General features: G+C 46.3%; 2 protein-coding genes across 3 annotated transcripts in view; one reads left to right on the top strand and one right to left on the bottom strand.

Annotated features, from left to right (window-relative positions):
* The window catches only part of Zbtb17 (zinc finger and BTB domain containing 17), a 19,326-nt gene extending 8,032 nt beyond the window's left edge, over positions 1 to 11,294 (bottom strand). Inside the window, exons 1-2 of one of the 2 annotated variants that reach the window (XM_075945464.1) lie at positions 11,155 to 11,294; positions 8,837 to 8,923 (exon numbers count right to left, since the gene is read on the bottom strand). The gene's annotated coding sequence lies outside the window, so the exon portion shown is untranslated. The remainder of the gene's footprint in view (positions 1 to 8,836; positions 8,924 to 11,154) is intronic. The other variant, XM_075945465.1, reaches the window with a different exon arrangement.
* Positions 11,289 to 23,650, top strand: Srarp (steroid receptor associated and regulated protein). Its single transcript, XM_075945466.1, has 2 exons — positions 11,289 to 11,384; positions 23,158 to 23,650. The coding sequence occupies exon 2, from the start codon at positions 23,160 to 23,162 to the stop codon at positions 23,586 to 23,588; it is 429 nt and encodes a 142-aa protein (XP_075801581.1). The 5' UTR covers positions 11,289 to 11,384; positions 23,158 to 23,159; the 3' UTR covers positions 23,589 to 23,650.

Genomic DNA, 23,650 nt, shown 5'->3' with positions numbered 1-23,650 from the left:
CAGACATTCTTTACAGGGTTAGTATCATCACTCAACTAGGCCAGAGGCACACCTTCGCACCCGGCAGCCATGGGCTAGCAGGAAGCAGACAGGCTCAAAACCTTAATCACACGGTCTCTACATCCTTTTTCCTGGGCACTCTGGATGGGACTAGACCCACCAATCAACACCCATCATTCCTTCTAAATGCAATCTGGAAAATTTCTGTAACACAATGGGAGTCACCACAGACAACAAAGGGAGGGCGTGCTGAGCAAAGAGCCACTGGGGTAAACTTTCTCTGATGTGAGCGACTGGACTCTTAAACCATGCCCATGCTCTTGTATGAGGCCAACTACCTGTCTGCCTGAAGTACTAGGGAGCCTGAACTGCATAGCTTCCTCTCAAAGTCAAATGGGCTCCTGTCACACAACTGAAACATGACCCAAGTTACTGGCAGGCACTGACTAGCAAGAGAGGGTGGTGCCACATCTTAGGCCAGAAAACAACACTCCCTCAAGCAGATACCCTGAGCTTGGCTGGCTCCCAGAATGGACCGGCCACTCAAGCTTCCACACAAAGAGGTCACCACTAAGTGCCACTCACCTTTCCTGATCATCCAGAAATACAAGTGGCTCACAGACACACACACACACACACCAGGGAAATAGAAGTTCACAACAGGCCACCTCTGGGAGGTTGAAATCTATGCACCCAACCCCACTACCAACCTGTCTCTTCAAGTTCAGCCTGACAGAGAAAACAATTATCAGCAAACCTGCCCTGCTAGTACAGTGCTCCTAGTCCAGCAAATGCTCGGCTTGCATGCGCAAACACAACCTATCTAGAAAGCTAATCCTGCAGAGTGTGAGAGGGGACAGGGCCTTGCACAAACTTGGTAACCGACTGCTGTACCACTGCGCTGTGTTCGCAGCTCTCCCTCTTTTATATAAACATCCAGACCTATCTGCGTGGAACCTCTCCACATTTGGGCACTTCTGGACAGCGCTACCCCGACTGAGGACACGTCACCAGTCCTGAAGAACAGTCCTTTCTGTCATTTGTATTAGAAAAAACCAATTCCTTTTTTGTTTTTGGTTTTTTCAAGAAAGGGTTTCTCTGTGTAGCCTGAGCTGTCCTGGAACTTGCTCTGTAGACCAGGCTGGCCTCACACGCAGAGACCCACCTGCTCGTGCCTCATGAGTGCTGGGATTAAAGGTGTGCGACACTACCACCTGGCTTAATTTATTTATTTACTGGCTTTTTTTTCTCTTTTCCTTGAGCCAACACAGACTGGCCTCAGAACTCACAGTGTTCAATCCCCAGCTATGTGCAAACCTTAAGTGTTGGTACACCCTTAAAATCCTCAGCTACACAAGAGCTTGAGGCAAGCCTGGGCGACGTGAGGCCCTGCCGCATAAATAAATAAATAAATAAAGCTGACAAAATTAAGACATTCTCAATTGGACCGCTGGGACCGCCCTGCAGCAGTGGGAGGGTTAGTCTCTGAGCCTCCCACAAAATACCACAGCACCAAGAAGCGCTTCTCCCTGGCGGGGCTCGAGGCCCCAGTGACATTCAGCGCAGTCTTGAGTGCTGCTGAGTCACAGTGCAACTGACTCATGCTTTGAAGACACCCACATCCTGCAGGGCATGTGAAACACAGTATAGGGGCTCCTCTCAAAAGGGCACGTGGGGACAGTTGTTACCCACACCCTTTCTCTGTTTTACCACTCATAAATAATATTCATTTAAAGTTAAAGCAGCGGAATGGGGGAGCTGAGTTGGGAGAGAGGGCATTACTCAGGGTCAGAGGCCTTCTTTTCCATCAGAAAACCATTAAGGCATCTCTAGTTGGCTGTGGTGGAATGCACCTGGGATCTGGGCATCAGGAAGCAGAGGCTGGAGGATTGCTGCTAGTTCAAGCCCAGCCTGAGCTACCTTGTGAAACCGCAAGCCACTTCCTCTACTTTCTACAAGACCTGGTGAATGACAACTTCTCAAGAAAAAAAACTCTGTAGGGAAATGGTGAATTACAAATTTTTCACAAAGAATGTGTCAGTTAGGAAGATTCTGGGAACAGAAATCCCAGGGGAAGCCCTGACGCTGTGAAGAGCTGCCTGCCATTGCTGAGACCACAGCTCCTAGGCTGAGCTACAGTCTGGGGCTTGGAACCAAGCAGAGCTGGTCCTAGGGCATCAGGAACCTCCACTTCCTTGCTTTATTCCTGGGCTAACAGTGGAGGCTTTGACTCTGTAAAGATGCCATGGGAGGCCATCATTATATACATAAAAACACACTGGAACAGTGAGCCAGGACAGCCAGGAGACCAGGGGGAGCCATTGCCCACAACAGTGACAGCCAGGAGACCAGGGGGAGCCCACTGCCAGGGGCTCACTTTCCTCAACCAGATACAACACAAGAAGACCTCAGTGCTTGAGAACCAACGGCAGTGCCACCTCCTTCCTACAAAACATAGGACTTGCACAAGCTAAGCGGTTTCATTGAGAAAGGACACAGAAGGACCATCCCACAGAGAAAAGAGACTAGTTGTCTGTGCTCAATGATTTCATTGTCCTTTAGAGCCGAATGGTATTCCGTCACACAGTTACTGCTGTTACTACCCGGCCGAACTACATGGGAAGACCAATTGCTGAAGACAACCCATGCTCTGGCTGCAGGACAGGAGAAAAGCTAGATTTGAGATTAAAGCGTCCTCCCTGCTGGCCGCCCCTCAGGGTGCCAGAAGGTGCTATGTAGACTGCTGGGGAGAGCCCTTAGCAGCAGCCCTACTCAGCCTGTCCCGCGGAGTACACCACTCCCTGACCAGGCAGCAAGTGCCCACTGGTGTAACAGTGGTGAGCCTGCTAGGGGGTAACCAAAAGCTTGCTGACTGGCTGCAGTGATGCTTCACAGGGACGCATGCGTGGCACTGCCAACCTGGTCAGGGTTGGAGCTGGAGAGGGCAGAGCCTACCAGGGAAGCTACAGCTGTTGTTTTACTAAGTGGATATGGCATGCCCATCGAATTGCCTTCTAAATAAGGATGTTAACCCATAGACTGAAGCTGCTGTCAGCACTGGTCAGAGAAGTTTCTTTAGGGAGGGGGCAGAATCAACTGCAGAGACTCCTAATCAGTCGACCAGTCATAAACAGGACATCTATACCACCCTTTAAAGCATCGGAAATCATGGCAGGGGGTGGGGGGCAGAAAGGATGTGAGCACCCACAGGAGGGTGAGCGTTGTGGACCATGGAATTACCACACTTACAGCAGCTGTGATGACCTATGCAAGACTGGGCCCATCAACATTCTGAGATGAAGCCCAGGGGCTCAGGAGGTGGCACCCCTCTCTAAGGATCTACAAGGAGCTAATGGCTCCTAGGGGAAGGAAAAAAAGTACCCATGTTCTGGTTTTTAAAAAAAACAAAACAAAAAACCCTCACCTGGCAGGCAGATCTCTGTGAGTTCGAGACCAGCCTGGTCTACAGAGCTAGTTCCAGGACAGGCTCCAAAGCCACAGAGAAACCCTGTCTCGAAAAAAAACAAAAAACAAAACAAAACAAAACAAAACAAAAAAAAAAATATATATATATATATATCCCTCACCTGTGCTCCTATAAGCAACCCCAATTAAACTCACTGGGTTACGTGGGGGAGGCGTGAAAATGGAGGACTAGCTGGGAAGAAGGGGGAGAACAGGACTGGAGTGTCAAGAGTGTGATGGGGAAACGTGATCAAATATACTTGTACATGTATGGAGTGTGGGAATGAAATCATATAATTAACACGGGGTAAAAACACTACAGTATCCAAAGGAAGGAAGTCTATGCTGAGCATATTGCTCACACCTGACTCTCAGCAGGAGGGTGAAGGCAGGAGAATCAGGAGTCAGGAGTTCCAGGCCAGGTCAGCTACATGCCGCCTATCTCAAAAGAAAAAGAACAGAGGGAGACTTCGTGGCCCTCAGTATGACTTGTGTTCTTCACATGCCAGCCCTTCCTGAGGTTTTTCCCATTAGGACTGAATAATAAGGTTCCTTCTAGGGTTAAGATTTAAATGTTAAATGAGTCAGTTCATGAGCCTGCCAGATGACACGATACACCTGAAGTAAGACAGAAATCACAGAGCGGCAACAGATAGATCTATATGGGTAGGGAGCAAGCTCGGAGCAATTCTAAGAAAAAGATCGACAATTTAAAACTCTAATGAGTTTATATCTGTGTGTGTGTCAGAAGACAACCTGTGAGGCGGCTCTTTCCACCACTGGAATCCAGGGTCAGACCCAGGCTGTGAAGCTTGTTCTCAACCCCACCCCTTCTCTTTGAGACAGAGTCTTATGCTGCCCTTGAACTCAACACTTAGCGAAGGACTGTCTTGAACCTCAGACCCGCCTGCTACTTCTCAAATGTTACATGCCCAGTTTAGGCAGAATTGGAGAGCAAACCAGCGCCTCTGTGAATGCTAGGCCCAATTTCAACAGTGTCTACAGCCTGTAATAAGCATGACCTGAAACGAAGATGGGACCAGGCCTTAAAGATACCAGGAGTGAGCCGGGTGGATTAAAGTAACATGGGACGTTTGGAAGAGACTACGAGATATATGGAAACAGAACGCAGCAGGCAGGAAACCAGCTTTAAAAAAAAAACAAAGGGGGGCTGGGAACATGGCTTAGTGGTTAAGAGCATTGGCTGTTCTTCTCAAGGACCTGGGTTCAATTCCCAGCACCCACATGGCAGTTCACAACTGTCTGTGACTCCAGTTCCAGGGGATATGGTACCTTCACATAGACATATATGCAGGCAAAATATCAATATACGTAAAAATAAATCTTAAAGAAAAAGGAGAGAAAATATTTAAAGATAAATAAATAATAAAGAGGGCTGGAGAGATGGCTCAGTGGTTAAGAGCACTGCCTGCTCTACCAAAGGTCCTGAGTTCAATTCCCAGCAACCACATGGTGGCTCACAGCCACCTGTAATGAGATCTGGTGCCCTCTTCTGGCCTGTATACTTAATAAATAAATAAATCTTTAAAAAAAATAAATAAATAAATAATAAAGATGAACTAACCTACCACCACCCCAACGAGGTCTCATTAGATATCTCAGGTGGGTCTGGAACTCACTAGACAGCCCAAGCTGGCCTCAGACTCCTGATCCTGAGATTACAGATGGGCACTCACCCAGTAGGAAGTTCTGTCAACTAAGCAAAAAGAGCTACTCACAAAAGACAAAACTGATAAATCACATGAACATTAAGGGTTTCTTTCCCAGCTGGAGAGAGGGCTCAGTGGTTAGGAGCACTGGCTGCTCTTGCAAAGGACCCTGGGTTCAGTTCCCAGCACATTGTGGTTTATACCACCTGTAACTCCAATGCCAGGGGATCTGATGCCCTCTTTTGATCTTTGTGGGTCGCCAGGCAATGCATGTGGTACAAACACACTGGCAAAACACTCATACATAAAATAAATACACCTAAAAAATAAATCTAAAAAGGTTTTCTTTTTATCACAAAGGCGGAAGACATCCCAGTGTAAAAAGGCAAGCCAAAAATTACAAAAGCACAGTTACAACACAACTTGTCTACAGAGCAAAGGATCGGTGTGGACACAATAATCAACAACACAGTGCCTACAGAGGTCATCTGGAAAGAGGGTGGGTTAGTGCCCACAGGACACACCAAAGAGACACACTGGGCTGGCAACAAGGCAGGGTTTCTCAGCTAGGCAGTGGTGGCACACGCCTTTAATCCCTGCACTCAGGAGGCAGAGGTAGGTGGATCTCTGTGAGTTCAAGGTCAGCCTGGTCTACAAGAGTTAGTTCCAGGACAGGCTTGATAGCTACAGCAAAACCCTGTTTCGAAAAACTAAAAACAAAAAGCAAAACAAAAAAAAATTAAAAAAAAGACTGGGTTTCTCTGTGTAACAGCTCTGGCTGCCCTAGAATTCACTCTATAGACCAGGCTGGTCTTGAACTCACAGAGATCCACCTGCCTCTGCCTTCCGAGTGCTGGGATTAAAAACGTGAAACACCACCACCAGGCAACAGTAATGTTTAGAAATGTTTTCAAAAAACCAAAGAAACAAAATCTTAAAAGCTTTGGTTTACTGCGGGGCATTGGGGGTGGGTGGGCAGGGAAAATGAAGTCAAACAATGGCAGCAGTCTGTGATATTGAAGATGCACAAGGGACATAGAACATTTTACCCTGATAGAGCTGCTACACCAGTCAAGATGAGGCTTACAGGCTTGCACCTACTGTGTAATGTTTGCTTGGCTGACATACATCTCCAGTCGGTTTATATACAAGTATGTGCACACACCTCTAAGTGCATACAGTTTAGACCTAGGGAGCTTTATGATTAAATGAAAAACCAGAAATAGGAGAAGATGATACCAGAGTGGCTCGGTTGGCACTGGGTGGTCCCACTGATACACAGCCATGGTTCTTTTGCTCCCCTGTGTTCTTCGGATGTGTCTACGGCATTTCTAGGCTTGAGAGTAAAATGATGCCAACTGGTGCTGGATGGAGGAGCCTTATTTTTTATTATGGCAGCTTCTTATTTTTGTAACATGGTGATTTGGTTAAACACAATAAAGTACAGTAGTAACTGGAAAAAAAAACCTTTTTAAAAAGACAACCAAATAGAAAAGTGGGCAAAAAATTTAAACAGCTGTTTCAGAAAAGCTGGAAGAACAACTCTCAAGGTGTGCACCACCACCTCCCAGATGTTGGCCCTATTTTACAGATGGGGAAACTGAGTCTTGACCATGACACAGCTGGCTCTCTAGAGGGAGCCATGAGGTAGGGTGGCAGAGAGCCCTCACTGTTCCTGAAGCAACATTTACCATTACTTCACTCTAAGTCTGCACACCACCTTAGCCCAGACCTCTGACATCAGGCAGGTCTCCTGTGCGTACTCGCACTGATGGCCAGACCTCCAGGACAGCCTCTGTACTGTACAGTGTACGAAGATGTGTCTCTGTATTTCCTCATCTTCCTAACTGATTGGTCTAATAAAGAGCTGAACAGCCAATAGCTAGGCAGGAGAGGATAGGCAGGCCTTCCAGGGAGAGATAGGAACTCTGGGAAAGAATCTGAGGTGTCAGTCAGACTCATGGTACTGAAGGGAGGTAACAAGCAACCTGGCAGAACATAGATTAATATAAATGGGTTCATTTAAGTTTTAAGAGTTAGTTGGTGGTTGGGCGGTGGTGGCTTATGCCTTTAATCCCAGAATTCAGGAGCCAGAGGCAGCAGATCTCAGTGATTTTAAGGCCAGCCTGGTCTACAAAGCAAGTCTCAGGACAGCCAGGACTGTCACACAGAGAAACCTGTCTCGAAAAACAAACAAAAAAAGAACTAGTTGGGAACAAGCCTAAGTAAGCTAAGGCAAGCTTTCATAATGAATAAACGGTTTCCAGGTCGCTGTTGGGGAGTTGGCAGTCCAACATACGGCTGTATGTGGTCGGCAGGGCTTTGCTTTTAGAGTCCAGTCCGGCCAAGCAATAGCAGTTGTCTGCTATACCCTGGGTGCAGAGCACATTCACGTGTCCAAGAACCACCAGCTACCACGTGCAGTATCCCGGGAGCACACCCAGCCCACTCTGCTATTTCAGTGAGCTCTCCCGTGGGCGGGGCCGGGCCCCACACCCCCGACCCTATCACTCTGGGGCCAGAGCAGGTAGGTTCTATCTCCTCCAGCAGCGGATTAGTTATGACTTGTTCTTTGCTCCAGACTCAAGATGGCTACAAAAATGCACCATTCTAAACATCAGAGCCTTACAGGAGACCATGAGGTCCCCGCTCTCTCTTCCTAAGAGATGGAGTTCACATGTGACGGCAGGACACGAAAGAGACAGCATGGGCCATTAGACGGATGCCAGCGCTGAAGCAAAAACCGCGTGGTCAGAGAAATCCTGCTGCACAGGTAGCTCACGGGACACTGTGGCTGCTCAGCAGGCTGTAGAACGAGTACTTCTAGACTTAAGGAGTAAAGGACAAAAGCTTCTTGCTAACTTTAGCCATTGCTAGAGATTTGAACCCGGGGCCTTAAACAGACTAGGCTAGCCCTCTACCACTGAGCCCTGTAGGACAACTTTAGATTTTATCTAATCGAAATAAAATAAAATCTGGGTGTGGTAACACACACCTTTAAACCCAGCACCCGGATGGCACCTGCAGAGTGTGAAGCCAGCCAGGTCTACTAAAAAAGAACCTGAGGTTCAGAGCCCCTGATAGCCAGGGGTACAGAGACCCCTGTCTCAAAAAAAGAAAAAAAAAAAACCAGCAAGCATACCCACTTTAGTTTTGTTGACAAAAATAAGTAACTGGATCAGACATGATAGCTCACGTCTAACTCCTTGGATTAGGAGGTCACTCTGGGTTCAACGCCAGCCTGAGTGACAAAGCAAATACCACAGAAAACGAAGTTTCATCTACAATATCACAATAAAACTATAACAAGGATTTTTTTTTCCACTAAATTCTTTGAGACAGAGTCTTGTTATGTAGCCCTTGCTGGCTTCCAACTCAAAAGGTCCACCTGCCTCTGAGTCCCCAAGGAACCAAAGGTATGCACCACCCCTCCTGACTTTAGTCTTGAGACAGTGATCTGAGCGTAGACGGTGGCTGGAAACAAGCCTGCCCTGCCCTGCTTCCACTGAGCAATGCCAACGTCCATCAGCACAGTGGCATACACCTTTAATCCCATCCCCGGGAGGAGGAGACAGGTAGATCTCTGTGAGCTTGGGGCCAGCCTGGCCTACAAAGTGAGTTCCAGGGCAGCCAAGGAAACAAACAGCAACAAAAAGCTGTCTCCTGCAGACAGCGTCCGTCCTCCAGTATTACAGACATACCTCAGATCTCCAAAAAGCCGGGGGCTCTCTTTTCAGACAGTGCGCCTGTAGGAACTCCAGCTCGGCTCCCCTCCTCCAGCTCATCACCTGAATCAAAGAGACCCAAGTAGAATTATTATTGACATGCTGTAGAAAAGACTGTGTGCTGGGCCTGGGAAACAAGATGAATGATCAGGACTCCCAGGCTCCATACTCAGGAACTCCTTCCTGAGACTGGTCCAGTCAGCGCTGACGACCTGCCCAGTTTAGCGTAGCCCAGACTTTTCTGAGATGTCCACAACACTGATTCTCAGACCAGACATACCCGCACCTAGGTGACCTCTGGTGAATGACAGGGCAAGATCACCACCACATAGCTTGACCTCAATGTTTTAGACAGGCTTTTGATTTTGTTTGTTGTTTTTAGACAGGGTCTCATTCTATAGCTCAGGCTGGCTTGGAACTTGTAGTAGGGTTCAGGCTATACAGTAAGTTAAAATTCCACAGTTCTTCCTTGGCCTCCTTAGTGCTGGGATCCTAGGCATGCACCACCAACCCAGGCTTACCTGAATACTTCTCAGGCATGTATTTTCAACCCATTTAAAACTAAATCTTTCCTCTTGTTAAATCAGCTCCTTGTCCTGCTTCCTACCGCACTGAGCAATGCCAACATCCACCAGCCAAGGACAGGGGACAGCGCCGGGGACTTGGCTTAGCAGGCAAAAGTGCTAGCTTTGCTGTGCAAGCCTGACAACCTGAGTTTGATTCCCCAGGACCCACAGGGCAGTGGGGGCACATCTTTAATCTCAGCTTTCCTGGAGAAAGATGACAGGCAGACGGGAAATCTGGATGATTGGGGTAGCTAGCCTGCAATACACTATATAGCAGAAACAAGAGAGACCCTGACTCAACAAGCTGGAAGATGAGAACCAAATCCACTTTTGATAGGTTGTCCTCTGACCAACACATGCACGCAGGTGCACACACACTTCTAAGAAATGGGACAATCATTGAGTTATCACCAAGTTTTATCAATTCTACCTTCAAAATTATCTCTCCCTATTCATTCCCTGCACCTAAACTTATTCAAGGCCACCCTTATGCCTCGCTTAAATTAGCCTGGCGATCTCTTAATTGCCTTCAGGCTCACTCCTTTATTCCTCTTCGACTTGCCCAGTGATCTTTCTTGTCCACAGACCTGATTCTTAAGTGCTTTCCCCTTAACCTAAAAGTTAAGAGTGCTTGGCTGGGCGGTGGTGGCGCACGCCTTTAATCCCAGCACTCGGGAGGCAGAGGCAGGCAGATCTCTGTGAGTTCGAGGCCAGTGTGGTCTACAGAGCTAGTTCCAGAATAGGCTCCAAGCTACACAGAAACCCTGTCTCGAAAAACAAAACAAAAAAAGTTAAACGTGCTAAACTCTGTAATGTCCCAAAGACTTAGCAGAGCCTCCCGGGCCTTATTGCCCATCTCTGCTAGAGGAAGCGGAGCATCCTCACAGACAACATCTTCAACTAAGGATATACACCCTTCTCCTGCCTCACTTCCCCAAACATCCTTTAGGCCCAGCTTCCCGGGAGAATGGAACTGCCTGGATTACTTAGATTGAGCTAAGCCTCCCTTCCTACAGGGGCAGTGGTATCTGAAAAGCCTCTCTCTCCCACCTGAGGTTGCTCTCTGAATGGTTATGACAAATACCAGCAGGGGACTTTCCGGACATTCACTCTCTAACTATAAGCATGCTAGGCTCCGTACAACCTATTATCTCAAGACAGGTTTTATCATAAGCCGTGCTTTAAGGATGAGGAAACAGACAGAGTCTCCACTTGGTGCTGGGAACCCTGGTCCCACCTGCGGACTTAGTCCGCAGGCATCTGTCGTCAGATCTGTCAGGCGCGGAGAGAAGGAGGGAAACACGGTGGACGGATGGGTGGATGAGTGAATGAATGAGCGGTCTACGGTGGGGGCAGCGCCCGCCCCTATTCCACAGCACATCCAGACCGGCCCCGCGCCGCCCCGCACTTGGCCCCCACGCGGCCGCAGCACGCCCACCCGCCGCGGCCCAGCGCGCGGGGTCAAGGGGCGGTGACAGCCCGGCAGCGGGGGCGGAGATGGCACCAGGCGCGGTGTCACCCAGCCCTGGAGGCGACTCGCGCCCCTTCGGCAGCACGGGTGCACGGGCCACCCCTCCGGGCCGCTCCCGTTGCTCCCCGGCCCGCGGCGCCTTCCACCCGAGCCTCCCCTCCCCCACACAACCGTCCCGGCATCCCGAGCCCCCGGCCCCAGCCGACTCGGTCCCTCCTTCCAGGACTCCCCGGCCGCCCTCACTGGCTGAGCCTCACCTGCCATGTCCCGAACCCGACCACAGAGGGAGGTGCATCACGGCCGCGAGAAGGCCAGGGACAGAGCTTCACGGCAGACAAAGGGCGCCGCCATGTTAGAGCCGGGCGGAACCGACCTCGCCGGCTTCCCGGCACTGACTTCCGTCGCCGGCACAGCGCTGCCCTTCGTGCGCGACCGCCGACAGGCGCATGCGCCTAGTCAACCGAAAGTTCTCCGTTAGTGGACTTCGGTAATTGTCCCCGTTTTAACTCCTATCTTGGTTTTCAACTCCAAACAGATAAACAGCGGCACTTAATGTGTGCCAGACAGCATGTTCATCGTCTCGTGTGTTCTTCACACCACAAAACCGTGTTATTTCTCCTTTTTTGTTTGTTTTGCTTTTTGAAACAGGGTTTCTCTGTGTAGCTTTGGTGCCTGTCCTGAAACTCATTCTGTAGACCAGGCTGGCCTCGAACTCACAGAGATCCGCCTGCCTCTGCCTCCTGAGTGCTGGAATTAAAGGCGTGAGCCACCATCAACCAGCTCTCCTCTTTTCTTGAAGGAGTGAAAACTTAGGTGCAAAAAGGGTTAAGTTGCTCATACTTGCACATCTTTGTGACAGAACAGAGAGATGCGAACCTAGTTGTGGCTCCCATTATGGTTTTTTTTTAGATATCTGTTTTTTATTTTAAAATAATACTGTTTTGTAATATTTTGACAATATATCAGAAATATATTTTGTCATATCTTTATATATCCCATTATGTTTTGGTAATATTTTTGCAGTACCGGGGATCAACAGCAACTTGGACTGGGTAGATGGCTCAGTGGGCAACGTGCTTGCTTATGCAAGCAAGGGAACCCAAGCTCAATCATGAACAACCACATTCAAGGCCAGGGGGCAGGAGAGATGGCTCAGAGGTTAAGAGCACGTTTGCTCTTTTTTGGGGGCGGGGGGGGGGGGGGTTCGAGGCAAGGTTTCTCTGTAGCTTTGGTGCCTGTCCCGGAACTAGCTCTTGTAGACCAGGCTGGTCTCGAACTCACAGAGATCCGCCTTCCTCTACCTCCCGAGTGCTGGGATTAAAGGCGTGCGCCACCACCGCTCGGCTTACGTTTGCTCTTGCAGAGGAACTTGGCTTCAGTTCCCAGCACCCACTCGGTGACTCCAATTTCAAGAGATCGGATGCCTTTTTTTCTGGTGTCTGCAATAAGTATGTGGCGCACATACATACATTAGACAAAATACTCAGACACATAAAATAAGTCTTAAATAAAACAAAAAAACCTCTCCTGCCCACATGTGATCAAAAACACCTGGTACAGATGGGCCAAACAAACGTCTTTAGACAGTAAAAACAGGTGGCTGGTTATCGCCCATAAACACCAGGCTTTAGCGTTTCAGGAACTGTCTGTCCTTGGGCAAGGGGATTGCAAATCAGAGGCATTTTTGATTCATGGATATCTACAAATTGAAGCATGGTAATTGAAAACTTTGGCTCTCACATTCCCCCTTGAGTTGTATCCTGAGTCAAATCCTTGACTCTGTGATGGGTACCTGTTTATATTGGGATCTAAAAACCATCAGCTTAATGGTACCCAGACAGAAATTATCACTTAGTTAAAGTATCAGTGGTACAAGAGCCAATAACAAGAAGGGCCAAAGGACTTGTGGTGGCTGACACCAGAGTTACTATCTAGGAAGAACCTGGAAATAAGAATGGGGACCAGTTATTTCCTTCATCTCAAGGCCCTTTTTTGCAATGACTTTTTTTTTAGTACAGCCATATTATTCTTAATGATTTCTGAGTTGTTTACATAGAAACAATTTCCTCTAAAGCCATATAATAACCTCTCTGTTTTACATAGAACAGGTTGAATGCCCTATCAAACTATGGAGCTATTTTAGCTAGTGGATCTACCTGTTGATAGTTCTGGGTCTATTTGGTTTTAACAGGTACCTCTCTTGGTATGTCAATAGGCACTATAGGTAGCTATTTTGTCCCTTAAACAGGGAGTTTCCTTTTGATCTAACATTTCAGCCTGCTGGGGGACAAGGGGAAGTACTCTCTTAAGTAACTGCTTCCTGCTAAGACTATGGCCTTGTTGTCAGAGCCCAGGAAGGCTGCAATGCTATTCAAAGGCAAGGAGGGAATTTAGACAATGGGACATTCATCAGAATCATCTGGTTAGTTCACCCAGCTGAAGAGACGGGTAGCATTAACACAGGCTGGACTGGTCCACATCAGCTTTCAACAAGTCCAGGGCTCGCAGTCATTTGGAGCAGGTTGCAGTCAGCAGCTGATGCTTGGATGTGTCTGTCAGCCAAGTGGAAATCTGCTAAGACAGATATAGACTAGGGACAGACACTGACATTTAGGACCTTAAAGGAAAATCTTATATTTGGAACTTTCAGCCTATAGTCCTAGTAACTGGGGAAGAGGAGGATTCCCAAGATCAGGAGAGAGAGAGAAAAATACCTCAGGAATAGTCAGGTGGGCAAACTTAGGCTGAACCTATCTGAAGTCCATATGACCTGTGAGAAGTGGATCCAAGTCTTATGACCCCCTCAGTTCTCTAAAGTTTATGTAATTCTTTTAGTTTACGAAAAGACATAAAGCTCTTAGATACATTAGCATTACCAATATGTATTGATTTCCTCACTGTAGAGCATTTAAGTAGCAGGTGTCTGTAAAACACTGGGGCCGACGCACACCTTTGGGTCCTAGCATAAGCTGCAGATTTGGGTTAAAAAGCATGAATATTTTTTTTCCTTTTCCAGAGAGCCAGATATAGATTGGACAGAAATGTGTCTGGCCCAGTGAGAAGCACATTTAAATTTACACTTAAAAAGAAGACAACCAAAAGAAATCTAAAATCGTGAGCTTGTGACTGAATAGTAACTAGTCAGTGTTCTACCAGCTTATCAGAACTCCGGTGAGCAGTATTAAAACTCTGAACTTTGGAAACCTTAGTGTAACAATACCATAGAAAGGGAAGGAAATCTGAAACAGTTTGTATTTTCACATACCTTAAATCATTTCTTATACCTTTACAACGTACATTTACTTCTTTCTTTTTTTTTTTTTGTTTTTTCGAGACAGGGTTTCTCTGTGGTTTTGGAGCCTGTCCTGGAACTAGCTCTTGTAGACCAGGCTGGTCTCGAACTCACAGAGATCCGCCTGCCTCTCACATTTACATTTTTAATCATTTTCTGAGACCCTCAAAACTTACTTAAGCTTTGTATATATAACATACATACATATATATATATATATATATATATATATATATATATATATATATATATATATATATAACTTAGGCCGTGAGAATTTACATAGACTCATATCCTCAGACTGTTATATACCTTGGAACTTTTTTTTTTTTGATTTTTCGAGACAGGGTTTCTCCGTAGCTTTTTGGTTCCTGTCCTGGAACTAGCTCTTGTAGTCCAGGCTGGCCTCGAACTCACAGAGATCCTCCCGCCTCTGCCTCCCGAGTGCTGGGATTAAAGGCGTGCGCCACCATCGCCTGGCTCCTTGGAACATTTTTTAGACCCTTGCATAGACTTTAACCCCTTTTCTTTCCAACGACTCGTTTACCAGGGACACAACTAGTTATTACTGAGAACAATCATTTCAAATCGTGCTCATTTAGTGGAGAATTATACTGGAAACCTGTTTATCGTTTAATATGAAGCCTGTTAGCAAGGCAAACCTGTCTACCTTTTCTCACCAGGTAGCTCAGGAAAAAAGTAAGTCTTGACTTTTACATAGGAAGTGAGCTAACAAGCTGGCTGCAGCCTTGGGGAAGAACCTGGTTGTCTGTTGCTGCTAAGCTGACCAAGCTATACCTAGCCCAGCCATCTGTACCATCAGAGATCTGAGAAGGATAAATACAAATACCATGATACATAATTCAAATGCCCTATGTATCAATTAAAATGACAGAGTCTAGTCCATTACCTAGACGGTCATCCCAGATGCCTGAGGTCCCAGGACGGCATCAGTCTTCAGCTGCCAGGTCGAGAGGGGAGAGGCTTCCTGTGGAGGAGGAACATGGGAGAGACGGACTTTATTGTGTCCAGGCGAAGTGGGACAATCAGCTCTTCAGTGTCCTGCTGGTAGGTGCTACACTCGGGCAGTCTTGCCTGGTGGTCAGTATCACCACAATCTAGGGGGACATATCTTGGTGCCCCATCATCTTCTTTGGAGATCTCAGGGTCACTGCTGGGATTTGGGAGTCTTTGTGAAAGTAAATTTTTTTCTATTAAACATTTTAAATGCCATGTTCATCAGATCTCTGACAAGTGTGAGGACCATTATTAAGTATATCTGAGCTAAACAAATCTAGGCTTAACTTTGAAAATCTGACATGACTACATGTTTGATTATTACAAATGACTAACTACTAACCTGTATTTCACAATTACATATTATATTTTTAAATGAGCTGCATAGGTACAATACCTTAAATAAGAGTAGAAACATATATTTAGTCTAACAAAAATAACCTTAAATGTGTATCAATATACAAAAATCCATACCAATGTGAAATATTTGAGACTAGTAGTTTTTTTAAGTTTTTTTTGGGAGGGGGGGCTGGAGAGATGGCTCAGAGGTTAAGAGCACTGACTGCTCTTCCGGAGGTCCTGAGTTCAATTCCCAGCAACCACATGGTGGCTCACAACCATCTGTAATGAGATCTGGTGCCCTCTTCTGGCCTGCAGGCATACGTGGAGGCTGAACATTGTGTACATAATAAATAAATCTTTAAAAAAAAAAAAGGTTTTTTTTTGGTTTAAAAGTAGAGTCAAGCCGGGCAGTGGTGGCGCACGCCTTTAATCCCAGCACACGGGAGGCAGAGGCAGGCGGATCTCTGTGAGTTCGAGACCAGCCTGGTCTACAGAACTAGTTCCAGGACAGGAACCAAAGCCACAGAGAAACCCTGTCTCGAAAAACCAAAAAAAAAAAAAGTAGAGTCAATAATCTACCTTTTTATCCTGTAATTTTTATTTTAAAAGTCAATGTAATAATATATCCTTTCCTTTATTCTCTCTCTTATTTTTGAAAAAGATCCCTAAATCTACCTCCTTTGTTTAGCTTCTTCCCTGACCATGACCAATAACAACTTGCAAACAACTCCTCTTAAACCATTGCAAACATTCACCAAATGAACAGAAACCACCCACCTCTTGGGGATGTGGGCATTGTGTTCTCTAGACGGCTTCCTGTTGTCTCGGGGTGACAGCATCTCTAGGGGACCCTTAGGACATTGGAATAATAGTCAAGAGCTAGCTGTATGATTTTTTTTCAGTCTCTGTGTGATGGGAAAGTGTGGAGCTTAGCAGAAGTCTTGGCTGGAGTAGTCTGTGAGGCTGGACCACCTCAGTTAGCACCTTTGAAGTTGTTCCGGATGCAGAATTTTGAAGAAACAGTAACTGAGGCATTCTGAGAGGCTGGAAAACCTGTGCTTGAGTGTCTGGTCTTTACTCATGCCTGGTCCTTTTGTTCTGAATACATAAAAACCTTTTTTTTTTTTTCGAGACAGGGTTTCTCTGTGGTTTTGGAGCCTGTCCTGAAACTAGCTCTGTAGACCAGGCTGGTCTCAAACTCACAGAGATCCGCCTGCCTCTGCCTCCCGAGTGCTGGAATTAAAGGCGTGCGCCACCATCGCCCGGCTCATACAAACCTTTTTTGTTTTATTTTTTTTTTTTGAGACATAATTTCTCTCTACTTCAGAGCCTGTCCTGGAACTCGCTCTGTTGTAGACCATGCTGGCCTTGAACTCACAAAGATCTGCCTGTCTCTGCCTCCCAAGTGCTGGGATTAATGTGCCGCTACCACCACCCCTGGTAAACATACCAACTTTTAAAGGTAACATACATATCTGAAATATATGGAATGTGTGCTACACACAAGTCAGCTAAAGATGATTTGTTTTATGTTTGAGCAGACAAAAGGCATCTGTCATCTTTATAAGTCCGTTTGGACTGTATAACCAAACTGTTATGAGGATTCTGTAGCCAACAAGATTTTTTTTGCGTCTTATCCAGTCTCAGAGCTGTTCCCATGTAGAGGGATCAGCATACATGTCACCTGTCCTGTAGTCTTTCCTGGCTGCCTCCCTCATGTCTGCACCCAAGATCTTCAGGAGGTCTCCCCATGTCAAATCTGATCTTTATTAGTTGTGAAGGAATCCATAGCTTTTCATTTCCTATGAAAACAAAAGCATAACCTTTCCTCCAATGCAATACATTTCCCAACTTCCATTCTGAAGCCAAGACATCCCTAAAATACATAGGCTGGGTTAATTCAGCAGTTCCTTCCACAATCCAATGTCTCTCAGCAGCTGCTTTTCGTTCATCAGCATTTAAAAAACTCCAAGTCAAAAAGCAACAAACCTCCTGACTCTTTTTTTTTCTTTTAAATTTATTTATTTAACTTTATTATGTTTGTTGGTGTGAAGGTGTCAGATCTCATGGAACTGTATTTTCAGACAGTTGTGAGCTGCCATGTGGGTGCTGGGAATCGAACCCGGGTCCTCTGGAAGAGCAGTCAGTGCTCTTAACCGCTGAGCCATCTCTCCAGCCCCCTCCTGACTCTTTTATTTATTTTTAAGCTCAAATATTAACAATATAAAGCATTCCATAAACTTAAAATGTGCCATAGCCTTATAAATATAAGTATATTTTTAAAAAACTGTTTCTTAAAGAAATATCTGTCTTGCCTGGTGGTGGCACCCTCCTTTAATCCCAGCATTTGGGAGGCAGAGGCAGGTGGATCTCTGTGAGTTCAAGGCCAGCCTGGTCTACAAGACCCAGTTTGAGGAGAGGTTCTAAGGCTACTGAGAAACCTTGTCTTGGCAAACAAAAACAAAAAAAAAATCTGGCTTTTAAATTTTCTGTAAAACTCTAAAGTTTTCTCTTAAAGAAGTTAAATTCTCTCCTGTGTATTTTTACAATATCGAAAATAAAGTACCTTTTTTTAACTTCAAGAAAGAAGATATAGGGCACAGTCACAATCTGCATAACATAAAGCCAAGCTCCAATACTGGAAACAACTCAAAGCTCAAGATCTGGGATTCATTCAAAATCCTTTAGGTTTTCTGGAGAGACTTAGAGCATCTGTGACCCCACCCTTGGGAGCATATACATAGCCTGCCTTCCCGTTCCCCAGCCTGCTCCATTTCGTTGTGGCTGGTGCTTATGGTGCTTATAACATAGGGCTAGCATTTCTAAAACTGCTCGTGAACACCATTGGGCTCTTCAGGAACTCTAGCCCTGCCATACCTTTGCAGACCTCAGCTGTTCCCCACTATTCCTTCATGTCTTTAAAACCATTGTCAGCTGGGTGAATCTTAAAAAGTTAACGGTCAGCGCAAGGTACATTCTTGCATATGAATGCAGGGAGGTGCAGCCTTCATGTTATTAAACAAGCATTGTTTTAAAATCCTATCTTTCATAAACCTTGTTTTCATGACAGGACAGGAATTTCATATAAAAATCCATCCCAATCAAAGTATCTTGGAGATCCATTTTTGCCTCTTTGGTAGGGGCACTCCCCGCGGTCACCTTTAATCAAGGTGATGGCAGTGAAATCACATGACGTCCATCTTCCCTTACCCTAGCTGCCAGACACACGACTGCCCAAAGATGGTGGCAATCCAAACTGGAATCATGCCTGTGAAATCATGCCACCACCGCCCGGCTCAATAACTATTTCATATGGATCATTTCACAGCCTCTTGAGCTTTTGTTTAAAATTACCTCTTTGGCCAGGCAGTGGTGGCACACACCTTTAATCCTAGCACTTGGGGGGCAGAGGCAGGCGAATCTCTGTGAGTTCGAGGCCAGCCTGGTCTACAAGAGCTAGTTCCAGGACAGGCTCCAAAGCCACAGAGAAACCTTGTCTCGAAAAAAAAAAATTCTTAAAATTACCTCTTTGAAATTGATTGCTAAATTCCTAAATAATGTTAATAATGTTAAGATTAAAATGTTATGAATGGTATTAAAGATAGCTATATCTGTAACTAAAATATAAAGTACATATGTTTTTTAATTAATTCAGTATCCTGAGATAAAATTGTTTAAATTTGCCGGGCGATGGTGGCGCACGCCTTTAATCCCAGCATTCGGGAGGCAGAGGCAGGCGGATCTCTTTGAGTTCGAGACCAGCCTGGTCTACAGAGCAAGTTCCAGGACAGGCTCCAAAGTCACAGAGAAACCCTGTCTCAAAAAACAAAAAAATAAATAAATAAATAAAAAATTAAAAAAAATAAATTGTTTAAATTTGTCGGGTTGCGGTGGCACACACCTTTAATCCTAGCACCCAGGAGGCAGAGATAGGCAGATCTCTGTGAGTTCAAGGCCAGCCTGGTCTATGGAGGGAGCTCCAGGTCAGGCTCCAAAGTTACACAAAAACCCTGTCTCAAAAAAAACCAAAACCAGGGCTGGAGAGATGGCTCAGTGGTTACGAGCGTTGCCTGCCCTTCCAAAAGTCCTGAGTTCAATTCCCAGCAACCACATGGTGGCTCACAACCATCTGAAATGAGATCTGGTGCCCTCTTCTGGCCTTCAGGCATACAGGCAGAAAGAATATTGTATACATAATAAGTAAATAAATATTTAAAAAAAACAAAAACAAAACCAAAACAACAAAAACAAAGCAAAAAACAAAAATTGTTTAAATTTCTATCACAGTATTTCCTTAAGAACTGATTTTTTTCTTGCTAAATGAACATTTAAAAACCTATAATTAAGTATATTTTCTTGTTAGACAAAGCCTTTGCTTTTCAGATAGTCCTTGCCTTAAGTGTATAAAATCCGCTGAAAGAATGATGCCTAAGCCGGGCGATGGTGGCACACGCCTTTAATCCCAGCACTCGGGAGGCAGAGGCAGGCGGATCTCTGGGAGTTCGAGACCAGCCTGGTCTACAGAGCTAGTTCCAGGACAGGCTCTAAAGCCACAGAGAAACCCTGTCTCGAAAAACAAAAAAAAAAAAAAAAAAAAAGGAATGATGCCTATAGTCCAGCTAAATTACATAGTGATTGTAAACATGGTTCTGCTGGACAAATATTTAAATTTCCTTATAAACATTGGTCTGTTAGATAAAGAAATAACACAAGGGCTACACAGAGAAACCCTGTCTCAAAAGAATAGAAAAGTAATATACGTGTGTGTGTGTGCATGTGTGTGTGTAAAATAGTTCATAGAATGCAAACAACTGTAAATACAGGGGAACTATATAGTCAGTCTCGTAAATTTTGGTTATTTTAGGTAGGATCGCCATTTTGGACTGAGGTAGAGGTAGTAGCCAGTGATTGGCTGTTTTGCTTTTCTGACCTTCAGGTTGAACCCCAATTTCTCTCTCTGAGCTTCTATTAATCGTGCATCACAGTATAACAACCTATGTCACATGCCAGCTACAGAAGGTGTAGAAAACAATTCATACATAGCTCATAACAGCAAACACTTCTGACACAGAGGCTTACTTTCTTATCCTGGAGCTTGCTCTGTAGACCAGGCTAGCGTCAAACTCTAGATCTCTGCCCGCCTCTTCCTCCCAAGTGCTGGGATTAAAGGAATGTACCACCTCCACCCCGTAGGAGTTTCTTCTTTAATGATCTTTATCAGGAATTCCTGTCTCCTGAAGACTGCAGTCCTGCCCACGACTGAGCCTCACCTACCTGAGAAGCTAGGAATGTGCTTCCTACCTAAGAGGGACCTTGTAATAGTTAATAGACTGTGTAGTCCTGAACGAACAGAACGTCATAGCTGGCCAACAGGAGGACCCGTGAGTGAAAACTCCTGGAAAGATTCTGTGTGCAGAGCCTGGTGGGTTAGAGTTTCAACACTGTGACAGGATTGGAATGTGTGGGCCCAGGGGCTAATCACCTTATCAGGGGCTCATTTGTGGCCCTCTGGAACAGCCATCCCCGCCTTCCCCCTGTGTTGGAATTAACATTCTATGGCGATAGGTAAAGCCCTTTTAGAATCTATTGACTTAGCAGACCACTGGCTCCCACCAATCCAAAATAAGCATCATCAGATATAGCATCTCGAGCCTTCAGAAAAGCTTCCCTCCCACCCCCCCGACAATGCACCTACCAATTTTTTTTTTGTTTTATTTTGTTTGTTTTTGGTTTGTTGAGACAGGGTTTCTCTATAGCTTTTGGTTCCTGTCCTGGAACTAGCTTTTGTAAACCAGTCTGGCTCGAACTCAGAGATCCACCTATCTCTACCTCCCAAGTGCCGTGATTAAAGGTGTGCGCCACCATGGCCCGGCCCCACCAATGTATTTTGAACTTGTCTTAGTTTATGACTTTCTGGTCTCTGAAGCTCTACAAACTTCATGACACTGCTTCTGTGTTGGAATGTGGAATTCAAGGTAACCTAAATCTGTGTTCACAGAACATGGTCACTCAAAATGGCTTCAGAATAAACCCTTGTTCCCTTTAAGATGAAAGCTGTGCTTTTTGTGTGACTGTGTGACGTACCATACATAGCCCTAGGGATGGTGGCCCTCGCCTGTCATTCCACCACTGGGAGGCTGCGGCCAGAAAATCAGAAGTTCAAGGACAGCTAGCTGCACATTGAAACCCTGCCCACCAAATAAAAATAATAAATAAGAAGCCTAAGTGGTCAGCTAATGGCTGGAATTGGGGTGGGGTGGGGTGGGGAGTGAGGCCTGACTGGGAAACTTCTAGAGAACTATCCCAGGTCAGGAAGCAGTTAGATTGGAAAAAGATAGAGAAACCTGTCTCCCCCACACCCAGCAATTTGTTGACACAAACTTTCAGATCAACCAAGTCCCCTAGAGCCAATTCTGAGGCTCCCTCGTGACTCTGAAAGGTTTGGTCGCAGGGTGGAGGGAAGACGCATCCAAGGACAGTCTCAGACTGTGGCAGCAGAGCTTCCTCAACAGAGCCCCAGGACCGGGGAGCCAGCCTCAAGGAGTCTAGCCTGGAGATGAGCTATGGTAAGATGTGGCACAGGGCTTCTCAGCACCAGGGAAAAGGCCAGCTGAGGAGGAGTGGCAGGCGTGGGGCTGATGACTGGGGGTGTGTGGACTTCACACAGCCCTGTACCAACCAATAAACAGAGCATACGTGTCCTCTGGACCGGGCCAAGATAGGTAGGCCCACCAGGTAGGGAAGAGAGCTGGGGTACTATTTGCAGGGTGTCCGAGAGCAGCTTCGGAGTTGGTCTTATTCTACTGTCAGATGAGATCACATGGGTTGTCAGGCCACAGTAAGCGATTTCGCCTTCTGAGCCGTCTCCCTAACTTAGTTGTGTCTGTGTGTTGAGGGGGAGTGGTTTTGTGCACCGTGATGGTGCACACCTTTAGTCCCAGCACCTGGGAGGCAGAGGCAGGTGGATCTCTGAGAGTCTGAGGCCAGGCTGGTCTACAGAACAAGTCCCAGGACAGCCAGGGTTACACAGACTCTCTTTCTTTCTTTCTTTCTTTCTTTCTTTCTTTCTTTCTTTCTTTCTTTTCTTCTTCTTCTTCTTCTTCTTCTTCTTCTTCTTCTTCTTCTTCTTCTTCTTCTTCTTCTTCTTCTTCTCTCTCTCTCTCTCTCTCTCTCTCTCTCTCTCTCTCTCTCTGTATGTGACATGAGTCTAGGCTCATGCTTGTGCAGAAAGTGTATGACCACTCAGGTCGTCTCCCCAGCCCACCCCTGCAAATGCTGTATAAAGATACTCCCTGGGCCATGTGAGCAAGATACGCCCAGGGGCTAGGCATGAGGTTCCCACAAACAGGTGAGACAGGGAAAACACAGTTTAAACTTAGGTATTGGGCCAGCGAGAGTACCGAGTGGGTAAAGGCACTTGCTGCCAAGTCTGACCTGCGTCCAATTCCCTAGTAGACCCACGCTGTAGAACAAAGAGCAGACTCCATGAGTTGTCCTCTGACCTCCACATGCAGAACACGGCTCATGTGTGTCTACACACAAAATCAACAAGGCAATCAACTTAGTTGACTATGCTAACCCAAACTTCTGGCCTCTCCCTTCCTTTTAGCTATGCAGCCGGCGGGCCCCCAAAAGGCTGTCCCCACAGCTCACCTCACTGTCGTTATTGACTGTGCCACTGGAAGGCAAGTCTCCCTGGCGGCACCCCCAGTGCCACACCAAGCATCAAGACCCAGCCAGGGACGTGTCACTCCGCCCATGAAGACTTTTGTTATGTTCTGTGGAGAAAACACGCTACGTGGGACTCAAGACTTTCCGCTCAGTTGCAGGCCTCTTGCCGGGACCAAGGATACCTTGTCATCAGACAGAGGACTCCCGGCTCCAGCTTCCCTCCCTGCCAGTCCGCCGAGGCCCCAGGACGATCCTCAAGCCCAAAGGAGCTTCTTGAAGCCTGGAGCTACTGAAAGGCACGCAGCTTGGGACACAGTTAAATGCTCACTCCAAGCGCTCTCTTCCTGTGTCTGTGGGCAGGCTGAGTAGTTTGGCCAGATCTGTGGGGGTGGGGGAGAGCCTGGGAATGCAGTAGTCTTTGGAGTCTGAGC

This window comes from Microtus pennsylvanicus, chromosome 13 (assembly GCF_037038515.1).
Source record: "Microtus pennsylvanicus isolate mMicPen1 chromosome 13, mMicPen1.hap1, whole genome shotgun sequence".
Taxonomy (NCBI): Eukaryota; Metazoa; Chordata; class Mammalia; order Rodentia; family Cricetidae; genus Microtus; species Microtus pennsylvanicus.
Note: the sequence above shows the minus strand (reverse complement) of the source record. Positions and strands in the feature narration are given on the sequence as shown.

What these genes read in the sequence shown, in the direction of transcription:
- Srarp (XM_075945466.1), top strand. Translation starts at nt 23,160, where the DNA reads ATGCAGCCGGCGGGCCCCCAAAAGGCTGTCCCCACAGCTCACCTCACT.